Source organism: Ambystoma mexicanum, chromosome 2p, assembly GCF_040938575.1.
Source record: "Ambystoma mexicanum isolate Mex_15411 chromosome 2p, UKY_AmexF1_1, whole genome shotgun sequence".
Lineage (NCBI taxonomy): Eukaryota > Metazoa > Chordata > Amphibia > Caudata > Ambystomatidae > Ambystoma > Ambystoma mexicanum.
This window is the reverse complement of record NC_090923.1, coordinates 1,048,054,104-1,048,067,303: the sequence shown is the minus strand read 5'-3', so window position 1 is coordinate 1,048,067,303 and position 13,200 is coordinate 1,048,054,104. Positions and strand designations below refer to the sequence as shown.

Sequence of the window (13,200 nt, the reverse complement as noted above, 5' to 3'; positions counted from 1 at the left end):
TCATCCGCTTTATCCTTTTTCATTATGCCCAAGCACTTACACTCCACACCACTAGCGCGTGGTCAGAATAGGCCAGAGGTCCTTCCCCCAACACTGCATGGAGTTATTTGTCTCCAATAGACATTTTCTGAATAACAAAAGCGTCTTAAAGTCCACCAGAGCATCTAGCGACAGCAGACACAATTCAAGTCTAGTGACTAGTAGCAGAACAGAAGCTGGCAGCACCAGAACTCGCTTCTAGAAGCTTCCACAATGCTCTCGGAGTACCGAGGGAAACATCAGCCATGTATGTTAGGATCGATACGATTTTCAGTTTATAAAAATGCACACTATTAGTAAAATAGTAAAATGGCCAAATCTATCATCCAAGGCTACTGCTTGGGTAGTTAGTGCCTCAAATTTTTATCTCAAGACGTCGTCGCTAGAAGCAACTTTGGGGCTGCTGTTTACATAAAGTCCTAGGTAATGATACACTTCGACTATAGGCAAGTCAGATTCACGCAACATCCACTTGGTAAAGTTTACCTTCCTCAGTTTTCCCACCTTCACTATCAAAATATTAGATTAGACAACATTTATTTTTAGATTATTATCCTCTGCATATTCTTGGAGCTTGGTCATTTGCCTTTGAAGACCGATGGGTGTTTGGCCCCAAAAAATCAAATCATACGCATAAAGCAGCAACAGAACTGGATATATCGCTTAAAACGAGGTAGGGCAGCATTAGCGTGCTTTAACTTCTTCGCCAAACCCAAAATAAATAAATTAAATAATGCAGGGGTGAGAATACACCCCTGCTTAAGCCCCCAGTAAGTTAAGATCTTCCTAGACAAATCTCCCCGATGATGGAGCAGCACTTGGAGCAAGGTGCTACTATACAATTCTAAGAAGATATTCAGTAAATAAGTGGGACATTTTCAGCTTCTATGCTTCTCCCACAGCCGAGCTCGAACGATGCTATTAAACGCCAACTCATAATGAATAAAGTTTAGGTAACATCACCCCTCTACCCTTTATGGTGCGCTGTTTCAAAAGGTTTATAATCAGACCGTTTAGGGACGTGCCAACTCCCTTAAGAAATCCTGATTGGTGGCGATCAAACGATCTAGAATCAGTAACCAAGCTCCTTAATTTATCCAGGAGTAACATTGCTAAATTCTTACCTGGGGCATCTAATGGGGCTATAGGTTGGTCGTTTTTTGAGCATAACCTATCCCCCTTTTTGAAAATCATTACTATGTACTAGTTTTCCATGAAAGAGGCATTTGTCTTTTACTCACTATCTGTTTAAAGAGTGTGAATAGGACCTTTGCTCATAATTCCGGATGAGCTCTCAAAATAAAGTTAGAGAGGGCATCTGGTTAGAAAGGCTCAGGTCCACTGTGAATAAAGTTTACAGTATCGGGCCCAACACATACCCTTGCTTCAGGCCGCTGTTTGTGTTTTGATATTTAGTACAAAGGCCTGCAAGGTTCAGTCTCCATGTGATCAATGTGTTAGTGTATAACTGCTGGATGTAATATAACAGATCAGCATCTATACCCCAACCAATACCTTTTCTCCAAAGCAATGCACGAGGAATAAGGTCAAAAGCCTTGCTAAAGTCCACGAAGCAACCATACAAGTATGGTCTGTTGGAATTAACGGTTTCAGCAGTAAAATATTGTAATGCACATATATCATTAAAAGTGTTATAATTCTTTTTGAAACCCAACCAAAAAGGGCTAAATACTGCATTATCATCCACCCACTTAGTTATTTTACGTAGAAGGATTGAGGTGAAGATCTTTTGGTTTGTGTCCATCAAGACTGCTAACTTATAGTTATGGGTGTTAAGCCTGTTGTCTTTCTTAAATATAGGAACCAGAATGGATTCACGCCAACTGTGAGGTATCAGTCCTGTTATTTTATATATGCTTATACAAGTAGCCAAATATCCAGGCCCAGAGTTCCGGATGAGCCTTTAATACTACCTTAGGTGTATCTAGAACAGTACAATCACACTGAGCTCTTGATGTACTGCACTTACCGATCAAACCAAATACTTCCTCCAAAGTAAAGTCCAGAACCTTCTCCTATAGCCAGAGGGCTTTGTAACCGAGTCGTCAGCTCTCATTTGCCTGCAAACGTTTGCGTAACATATTTCACCCATTCCTCTGCCGGCAAAGGGGTTGCACTGAAGGCCAAGCTGCAGGGAATCATAGCATTTTAACAATTTCCAAAAGTCTGCAGAGACTAGACGAGAGAGTTCGCAACATACTCAGCATCTTGCTGTGTGGTTACTGGTTTATGCAGTCAATTCTTGTATTTTAGTTCTAGCTTTATGCGTGCACGCAGTCTAAATCTTACAGACAGCCTAATGCTGCCCTCAAAGCTCTCGTCTGCTGAATAACTAAGTCAAAAATGTGCGTATGCAGCTGCTTCCCAACTCCCTGCCTCTTGATAGCAAGAAAGTTCAGCAGTGTAACTTATTGGCTTGGATCAGCTTTGCGCTTGAGACTGCTGTCATTAAACATACACAAATGTTCATTCAACCCAGCACCTGCAACATCCGTCCAAATGAGCCTATTGCTCCCAATGTTGACGGCCAATTCAAGTTTATATGTACCCTCCTGCTGGTGACTAACGGCAAACGCCCAGTTTACTCGTAACAGCTTGTGGTCGCTATAGGGGGAAATACACAATCTCAATTTTTAGAGCCAAATAGAAAATATTGCTAAAGACATACACAGTCTATAATCGACTTGACTAACTCTAGAGCATGTATAGTTAGCAGGCTTTTCTCCAGTTATCACTGGTCCCCTAAATTACAATAGGGCCTCCGAAAATATCCTGTCTTTTGGTCCTCCCCCACCCCTTGACATGCAGGGGTAGTTGGTCAGCCAGCACCTTGCAAGTAATGTTCAGATCTCCACACACAATCGCAGGATCAATTAGACATGTATCCAGCACCTCTGCTACACTATCAATAAAAGCTGCATCGGAAATACACTCCAGGTTCCAGTAAAGATTGAATAACAAAAGGTTCCCAAACGTATTTATCGAGCATTTGTTAGGCGTCTATACAACAGAATCGTGTTTCAAAGCGCCAGAAGGCTAAATGGGAAGGGAATAGGAGAAAGAACAACAATGGCAAAAACAGTAAATATAGAGTCATGGTCCTACTAGTCCTTGCAGCATTCGGACGTGCAAGTGCAGTGAGGAGCAGTGCAGGAGATAGGGATGGAAGGGGGCAAAGGAGTGGAAAAGTGCTGGTGGAGGGCCTGGGTGGGAAGTGCCAATGGGGGCCAAGGAGGAGAACTCAGACTGTTTCAAAGCCCCACAAGGCTAAATGGGAAGGGAACAGGAGAAAGAATACAATGGCAAAAACAGTAAATATACAGTCGTGGTCCTACTAGGTCTTGTGGCATTTGGCCGTGCAAGTGCAGTGAGGAGAAGGAGGGGGGGGGCAGAGAAGTGGACAAGTGCTGGTGAAGGACATGGGAGGGAAGCGCCAAGGGGAGCCAAGGAGGAGAACTCAGGGTAAGTGCTAGTGCAGGCGACTCACAAGGATGGGATGCAGAGCCACCAAGCAGGGACCCTGCAGTGGCAGCGCAGTGGGGGGGGGGGGAAGAGGTCCTGGTATCGACTTGGAATCCAGCGGGATTCATGAGGATCAGGCCACCAGTCTCAGCAGCAGTGGGATGATTAACAGGGAAGGGAAAAAGGTAGAGAATAAGAGTTTTGAGCAGTTTCCGGACCTTAAGGCGGTCCGGCTCAAGTTTGAGAGGGGCAGGGAGCTGTTCCAAAGGCAGGCAGCAGCCAAGGAGAGAGACCTGGCCCGACTCTCTGCTTGGAGATGCGTTTGGCAGACAACGAGTTGGAGTTAGAGGAGCATCGGGCTCTAGAGTAGAGGAGTGTTTAGGGAGGGAAAGTTGGAGAAAGTGTGGTCCTAGACCCCAGAAGGGTTCCATGTGTTAAAAATCGCAGCAAAAATGGCCATTTACACAAAATATCGCGGCAAAAAGGCTGTGTTTTTGCTGCCGCAAATCATGTAAAGGATGCGGGGGAAACCCCTGCAACCCCCAGACCCATTATACCGTTTAAGGGGAGCAGGGGACAACCCTGCAACCCTTAAATGGTATAATGGGGTACACCTTTACCGGGTCAAACCACAGCATTTTTGTCGCAATTTTTATTACTGCATACCCCAAGAAGGCCTTGTGGATGATGCAGAGGGCCTTGAATTTGATCCTTGCAGCCATCAGGAGCCAATGGAGAGATTTTCGGGCTGGCGAGATACGGTCCCTGGGCTGGAGGCCAAGGATAGGTCTTGCAGCCCTATTCTGGATTAGCTGGAGAGGGCGTAGGGAGGAAAGAGGGAGATTGAGAAAGAGGCTGTTGCAGTAGTCCAGCCTGGAGAGGACCAGAGCTCTGGAGACAATGAGCTTCTGGGAAAGGATAGGAAGGGGAAAATGCCTCTGAGGAGGTGGAGCTGGAAGTGGGACTTCTTGGTAAGGTCCATGATGTGAGGGGTGAAGAAGAGAATGAAATCGAAGAGGACCCTGAGGTTTTTGGCCTCACAGGATGGTGGAAGTAGAGGGCCCAGATAGGGTGGACAGAGGGTAGGAGGAAAAGAGGGCACAGGTGTCCCAATGAGAAGGATCTCTGGCTTACTGGCATTAAGACAGAGACTGTTAGTTGCACATCATGCTTGAATGGCGGCCAGACAAGTCAGTAACGGAGAGGAGGTAGTAGAGGGAAGTTTGAAGGAAATCTGTGTGCCATCAACATAACACTGGAAATGAGGAGATCAGGTGAGCAAGAGGGGGGAAGGATAGATATTGAAGAGCCACGGCGATATGAGAGAGCTCTGGGGGACACCACAGGTAGAGTGTGGGGGTGGAGGAGAAGGGGCCAAGTTGCAGCTGGGAAGGGCGGTTAGTGAGGAAAGAGGTCAGCCAATCCAGTGCCCGGTCAATGATGCTGAGGGCATCACAGAGTCGTTTTATGAGGATAGAATGGTTGACAGTGTCAAAGGCAGAGGAAATGAGAACAGCAGGAGAATTGGAGTCGAGATTTGCAAGCATGGTTTCATGGGTGTTCAGGAGAGCAGTTACAAAGTCAACAAACAAGATCAGTGTGGAGGATCAGTTTAGGACCAGCTTCTCCAAGAGTTAACACAGGAAGGGGGTATCCGAGATAAGCCAATGTATCCCAATTTATTGGCCTATTCCAGATCAATGTTGCTACTTGAATAAATTGGTTTGGGGATTTCCAGTCATGCAGAGTCACACCACTGTTATTCCTGGCAGCCATCATTAGTCCGGAGGTGGGCCTACATAGCAGTCTTTTTTCTGGCCAGATTGAACAGTACAGTATAACTATCCATAACAGGAGACACAGTGAGCCAAGTCTCCTGCAAACACCATACATCAGCTTGGGATAAGAGATTGCCACTGCCTTGCAAAATGTGAGAAAACCCTCTGGAGTTCCATCAGAACATCTGGAACCAGATTTCCTCCTTAGGGTGCTTTAGTTAATCTGCTTCCTTATTTGCCAGCAATGCACTTGCCACCTATGTCCAAGACTCCTACATTCTAGCATTACCTAGGTTCAGGGGTACCTCTTTGATGACTGTGGGTAGATTCTTATCCTGCATGCATGTGACTTTTAAAGCTGTGTAGGATTTAGCACCCCCTTCGCACTTACGATGTTCCCTTTCTGATACAATAAGAGCCAACCCAGACTCTCTGCAAACTTCAATTAGATCAAAACCTATTGACTCTATTTGGCTAGCTGCATTGAGTAAAATATTCCTAACTACTCTTGAACTTATGTGCAAAAAGACCTTGTTCAAACATTAATTTACACAAAAATCGACTTGGTCAATATCTTTGGACAATATCAACCTTAGCTGTGGAATAGCATGAAATAATTCCAGCACATTAGATCGATTTAAAGTCACCAAATTCTGAGTAATAGGCAAGTGTTTACAGGAGTAGACATCTATAAGAATCATGTATCTGTGGCCTAAGCAGCGGTTGCGTAAGCAAGAGTTGGCAACTGGTTCAAGGAGCTGCCCATTGATTGGGCTCTTCTTTGTTCCAAAACCCATCAAACTTGACCTTCCTCTCCACAGGATTCAAGCACCTACAAGTATTAACCTTGATAACAGTGTCAGCATTCCTTAACTTAAGATCAAGTACGGGGTTAGCTTGTAGCTGGGACACCATGCCACGTTCTGTCTCTCTTTCCCAGGCATGATCTATTGAATACACTGAGAGATTCATGATTTCTTCCAGGTCATCTGCAATTTCTAACCCACAATTCCACTCCACACCAGCATTTTTCTTCTGTGCTGAATATTTGTCTAGAAGAATCTCCTCCTGGCCTTTCGTTAGGGTCTGGCTTGCAGAGACTGCTTCTTGCGTAAGCTATGGATCCGGAAGAGTTAGGGCCCTAAAGAGGTTCCTCGACCCACAGTCACGGGAGTTTGGGAGGGCTTTCTGGTTCTTTGTTTTTTTTTTTTTTCATCTCCTTACCCTTTTTACCCTGCTGTATTGGTTTTTCTCTCCTGTAGAAAATAGAATGATTAAACTGGTCCAAGGTATCGGGTTTAGTTGGGGGTGCAGAAGAAATAGAAGGGGATCTCTCTTGAGCAAGCTGCAGGTCATCCTGCAAAACTCCAGTACCATGTTCTCGCAAAGTGCAGACTCTGCCATAATTATTGAACCATTCCGATCACCAACACAGCCCTCTAATTGTCTGGTATTCCCTCTTTGGTCATTGCTCTGTGGTATCTGCTCACTATTTCTACATCCCGCACTGACACATCTGGTGCGTGTTAGTCGCCAGTAAAAAGCCTTGAATAAAGACACTTTAGAGTTTAGCATAATGATCGATGTTAGCATAATGATCGATGTCACGTGGTCTTAGATCTTTTTATTTAGGGACTTAGAGCTTCACCAACGTGCTTAAGGCAAGGTTCACAGTCGGAACTGTAGTAATAGTAGAAGGACCATTACCACCTAGAAAAGGTTCATTACTCTGAGAAGATTCTGCTCTTGATAAGTATGAGGTGGAATTCAAGGAACTAGAGGATGGGTCCGGATACATATAAATTGTGAGGTTTAGAGTTAATTTCTGCCCAAGTAAAGCATATTATCATTCAACGGCGGGTTGACAGTCTGCCCGGCGCCAGTTGCTTGCAAAGATATAGATTCAGAGGCCACCGTCTGCAAGCCCAAAGCTCTTACGGAGTCGTTCATTAGTCTTTGTGCAAGCATGAAGAGAGGTCCTTTAGGGTTACTGCCCAAGGATGAAGATTGAATTAATCCCACCACCGCTGCATCAAGAGCCTCCTCTGAAATAAGCACCAGTGGTGCCTGAGCCTCCATGATAGACTCAAGGGTCTGCACCCCTACCAGGAGCGCAGCATCTGGAACTTCAGGGAGGCTAAATTGATGCAACATCACTGTAACTGGGGCAAGAGGAGGAATGATTTATTTGGGGAAAAGACATTTTTAGGACCGAAGTACACGCAGTGGAGGACATTGGTGAAATTGTTCCAAGATGTGGATCAGGTACAAGCAATTGCACGTGCGTAGGCTACTCTCAGCTGCTCCATTGACAGAGGTTAGTAATGCAGAAGACCTTGCATTCTCTTTAATGACGCCCGTCTGTCACGCATTTGGTTGTCATTAGCTGCCGACATAGCTGTGCTTCTTAGAGCATATGCATATGACATTACTCAACCACTGCCCACTGTCTGCCAAAAAGACTGTCAACACTTGCTGCCTTACACTTTCACACCACGCATTTATTTTATTTATTTCCATTTATAAAGCGTGCAACTGGCCTAGGGCATCGGGCGCTGTTACAGCATATTCACTTGGGTGCAGGCAAAAACAGTGTACAGTTCTCGGGTTCAAGATCATAGCAGATTAGGCAATAATCAGTGTCCTTGGTTAGAGTGGAACAGCAGTTATTTGAATAGTATGGTTTTCAAAGGCTTTCTAAAGGCTAAGAGTGATGTTTCCTTCCTGAGTTTGGGTGGTAGTAAGTTCCAAGATTTTGGTGCTAGCACTTCGAAGTGAACACCGCTGGCTTTGGCTCTGTTAAAGACAGGGATCGAGAGTTGGTCAGAGTAAAGTTCTCGCTTGGGTCTAAGTGATTGTACAAGGTGTATTCGATCCGCTAGGTATCGGGGCGCAGATTGGGAGAGACATCTGTGTGTGATTGTGAGCGCCTTGAACAGTACGCGTTCTTTGATAGGGAGCCAGTGGGCATCTTGTCTGGCCTGGGAGATATGCTCTCTCCTGGAGGTACTGAGAGCAGCTCAGAGCATTATTTTGCGCAATTTGTAGCCTGTTAATGTTCTTGGCAGACGTACCTAGTAGGAGGGCATTGCAGTAGTCCAGTTTAGCACCTACGGTGGCTCTGGCAATGTTGAGACAGTTCTTGGCGGAGAGGTAGGGTTTTACCGCATTGATGATTTTAGTGGTATTGGTTGCTGATGAGGAAATATAATTAACTTGTCTATTCATGGAGAGGATGGAGTCCAAAAAGACTGTATATTGGCTCCTCCTTCAAAAAAAGAGGCTTAAAAAAGGGGTATCCGACAGCAGCAGCACATCAGCATAAAACAAACATCCAAACACCAAAGTTTGCAATAAAACATTGCCCGATAAACAGAAAACCAAGCTGGCTATGCAATCTGCCAACAAATACTGTGTGTGGCCACTGCAGCTAGTACGCAGGGGTGTTGCCCAGAAATAATTATACCAGCATTAGTATTGAAAACAGTCAGTGTCGAAACTACTGAGACCCTGGCTCCTAATTACAACCAGAACGTTTTTTAAGAATGGCGTACAGCCTAACTGATGCTCAATCCCCATGCACCTTCCACTAGGTGTGATATGCACTCACTGTGTAGATGCCGGGTGAGGGGGAACACGCCATGTTCCCCACACCTCCGCTCCACGCCATGCGCCTTGTTACTTAGCTTAGTTATTTCTTAAAACTTCTTATAGCTTAGTACTTCACACGCACTGTCCAGCCAACTCGGATCGTTATCACAGCGTCCTCAAGCACCAGCACCAACTCCGGGTGCTGCTCTGACCCTACTGCAAGATGTCAGGAAAGAACCTCACGCTGTCTTGTTGAACCGCTGTCAAACCGCACCAGCACTTCCTCTAACACGGGCCACTTCCGAAGCGCTGAGATTCCAACAGTATCACCAACCCCTGCTTCTGTTTGGGGGAACTAAGACGCAGCCACGAATACGTTGGCTAACTCGAATCAGTACAGCCCTGCATAGTAGGAATTCAGTAATCCATACTTGGAAGGAATTCAACCTTGGAACAACAAATTATGTATTTACAGCGGTTTAACTTACTAAAGCATGTTGAAGAAGGGAATGTTAATGTAATACAGGGCGATAAGTCTCACAATATGCCCTTCATTAGTCCTCTTCAAAGGTCTGGACATTTGATCTATTCTGTATATATTTTAATTTTTAAGACACAGACAGGCCTTGCAAATAACACAGTAAAGCAAACGTGACTTGTATGTGAGGTTTGATAGAATTGTCTTTTGATGATTAATGAAAGTCTAGAACTACTTAATGTTATGCCGATGTTTGATACAATAATGCAGAGAAGGGCTCAGTGCTGAATTTGAGAACTAATCTCATGATCAAAGGTTGGCTGGACAGAGTTTGCTTTTTCATCAGATGTCGGTAAACAGATTATCGACTGATTGTAATAACCACAGTGCTTAGATGTTGGAGGACCCTGCATGAAGCGCTACATAAAAAAAAGTTAAATACCTATCTGGATTAATAATACAAGGATATATTTTGTTGAGTTTCTATTTCAATTACAAATGTAACCGTTTGTTTTGGAACAGCGCTTACACAGGATGGAGAATCATGTTTTCAATGTGTTCATTGTAGTCTTGAAGACAATCACTCACTGTTGAGCAACAGCCATGCTGCCACTGGCCATTTTTAGTACCATCCACAACAATGACTGCAAGTTAAGGTCACAGGGATTTTTAAAACTAGACATTGCTTACTCATCTTTGCCCCAAGAAAAGGGTTTGAGGGAGTATTTTAAACACTGCTTTCATAATTAGAGTGTAAATTATATTGTAAGCGTAAACATTGTCTCTGCAAGAGTGTAAAGTGTGTGACAGCAACCAAAACATGATTAAACTAGAAAATGAATTGGATCCATTAGAAATAAGACTTGTGTAGCAAAGATCTCTTGCTTCAAACTGTTTATTTCATTTGTGGAAAACCTTCTCCTACACAATAATGTGTATCAATATACCATATATGCAGCTTGATGACTCACACAGCACAGGAACTCTGAAAAACATGTTTGTGCAACACAGGCCTGCTTTCACTGAAAAAATACATAATTTGTTACAAAGCACGCGTCCCAATTGTAACTCGGTTTTCCATGTTATTAATGATAAGTTCCTAAACTGCTAGCAAAATAAATGTGTATGGTGCTTCTGTTTGATCCATGGGGATAGTGACACAAAATACAGGGGAAGGTGAACAGAAAGAAACTATTCCTTATCGCCCATGTGCTGCTTATTTCTGAAAGGCTCAGGGTACAGCTGAGTCAAAAAAAGTGTATTTTCAGAGGCTTCTCTGTGGCCTTCAGTTTCATCCTTGTAGATAAAAATCAAAAGAAGTGTTCTGGTTTCTGTCAAGTTTCCTGCCTATTGCTCTCAAATGGTGCATAAATGATAAGCATGTAAAGATAAAAGCGGTCGTATTTACAAGAATTGTATGCTTAAAAAGGCCTTTGATGACGCTTATCTGGAGGTCTGACTGTCCCCATGACTCACCAAATGCTGCCACCCCTCCATTTACCTTTTGAAGTCGCTCTCCGCAACACCTGCCAATATAATCTCCATGGCATTAAGTGGACCAAGGTGGCACCCCAGCAGTCTACTAAAATTACTCCCGAACCAGTGAGCTGCCAGACTTCCTTTGTCCCCACTAATAAACACCCATTGTGACTAGACCTATACAAGTGTCAGGCGTCTAAAACGGTCTTCATGAGGCTTGATTTATAAGCTGTGAATCTGATGTATTTAGGGAAATAGGAAGTAGCCATCTACTCAAGCAGGGCAGCCCAAACCTTGCACCCAAAGTGGATTATATATGCCACCTGGTGACTATAGTGGGTGTTGTGAAAAAGGAAATACACACCAAGCCCCATGTGATTTCTTCAATCACTATCACAGACATATTTATCAAATATAAAAACTGGTGGACATTCTAATGATCCCAAAATGCGCTTTGGTTTTGTGCAAAGTAGCCATGAACCCACACGGCTGATATTAGCCCTCCTACCCTGTCTCATAAATGACTTATTTACAGAATGAGGGGGGTTTACCCCCGACTGTACGGTTTATTTACTGAGTGCTTTATTTACAAAGCAAGCCATAGAGATGCATTTACAATATGCAGACTAGATGCAAAGAAGACCACTTAAGGCCATGATGAGTGAGCCACAATTAATGTTAGGGGGGGGGTGGGGTCTCATGGTGTATTGTTTGGGGCAGGATCCTCCCTCTTTAGGCCACGCTCCCTTATTAGCATCCCCATTTAGGCACCGATTACCGATGTATCCTTCTTCCACTGCCACATCTCTGCACAGCCTTCTGAACACTGCACCTTGTGGTTGTAGAACCTTCTTCTCGATCTCCCGCGCTTCGTTAATGGTGTCCACCTGTCTAACCTTAAAACTGCGCTCTGGCAGCAACTCTCGGCCTGTAGCAGTTCGTCGTTCTGTATGTACCCTTCCCGCACCTCTTTCAGCACCCCTTTTTCACTCACCTTCCCCAGGAAGCTCTCAGGGTTAAAGTGCGCCCCGTTAATGTCGGTTGGATCCAGGGGGTCTCGGCCACCCCCTTCCTCTGGGAGCCCATAATATAACTTTAGCATCCCGTGAGCCTTGCGTCGGCGCCCCGCCTCCGCGTCCATCTCAGTGCCCGGGGGACTCTCCGGCGAGGCCATTTCTGGGAGATGATCCAGTAACCGGGAGACAGTGCAAAGACTGTCACTTACTTCCGGGATGTACACAGCACAGCGCTGAAGCCGGTCTACCAGTCCCGAACAAGAATCAAGCGCAAATTCCTGTAAAAAGAAACTGAAAACCTAACCTGCCCACATAAAGATGTGTCTGCATCCTTCAGAGATGTATGTGTTGGGTTGACAAAGCTATGCTAGGGTGTCCAATTGTCCCGGATTTCGTGGGATTGTCCCGCAATTAGGGACTCTGCCCTGCAGTTTGCAGAGCGGCTGTGGGGGACGAGGTTTTGTAGGGACAACCTGCCTCCAGCACAGCCACTCTGCAAAGTGAAGTGGCCATGTACATATCATGGCGCTGCCGCTTGCTGCTTTGTTTCTCTGGGCGGTGTTGTGTGGGGGTCTAGAGTTGTGGGTAACGTGAGCGCCGTGACTGCGTCATGACGCTCACGTGCTCCCTTAATAAAAGGGGCTCTGCTGGCGCTGCAAGGGCAGAGCAGCAGAGCCCCCGGAAGTGGCAACTCGTGTATGTGTTTCCTTGTGTGTGGGCCTGCCACGTGGACGTGGCCTCTTGTGTACCGCGGCCCGAGTGCCCTCAGAGCTGCGGCTGTGGCAACTGGGGGTGACACCCTTGCACCGTGAGTCTTGCGCCCGGTGACACCGGGCGCCGTAGGGTGCTCCCCTACGCACCTCTCGTGTCGGGTGATCCCGACACCATCGGTGGGCGGCCCACAACACTGGCGACGAAGTCACGCCTGCCATTTGGTGTTTGTGGCGGGCGGGAGTAACGACCCGCGCACACGGCCGCGCTCGGCGGCTGTGTGGAAGAGCCGGCGTAGTCTGCCGAGGCTGGCCCTGCAGTACCCCGTGTCGTGGCGTCAGCCGCGTGTGGAGGGAGCGGTGGGTGGACCTGGTGCCCACGCGCCCCCTGTGTCTTCGGGAGACTCCGGCACCCATCCCCTGGCCCCGGCGGTGTGCTGCATGAAGGCGCGTGAGAGGTGGGGCGGAGCAAAGAGGCTGCGTGTGCGGTCGCGTTCGGCGGCCGGGGCCCCTGGACGCACATCTGACAGTGGGCGCCCGGTACCGAGGCCCTTCACCTCCATCCCTGAAAGGGGAGTTTCCGTCTGCGGCGCAGGCCGCTGAACAATGAACTGCCGGTAAGACGG

At 46.2% G+C, this 13,200-nt stretch overlaps 1 protein-coding gene across 2 annotated transcripts in view; it reads right to left on the bottom strand.

Annotated features, from left to right (window-relative positions):
- Nucleotides 1-12,181, bottom strand: part of VPS51 (VPS51 subunit of GARP complex) — a 141,594-nt gene extending 129,413 nt beyond the window's left edge. Inside the window, exon 1 of one of the 2 annotated variants that reach the window (XM_069644945.1) lies at nt 11,843-12,181. In XM_069644945.1, coding sequence (XP_069501046.1) covers nt 11,843-12,022 — 180 coding nt within the window. In that variant the 5' untranslated portion in view covers nt 12,023-12,181. The remainder of the gene's footprint in view (nt 1-11,842) is intronic. The other variant, XM_069644944.1, reaches the window with a different exon arrangement.
- Between the last annotated feature and the right edge of the window lie 1,019 nt (nt 12,182-13,200).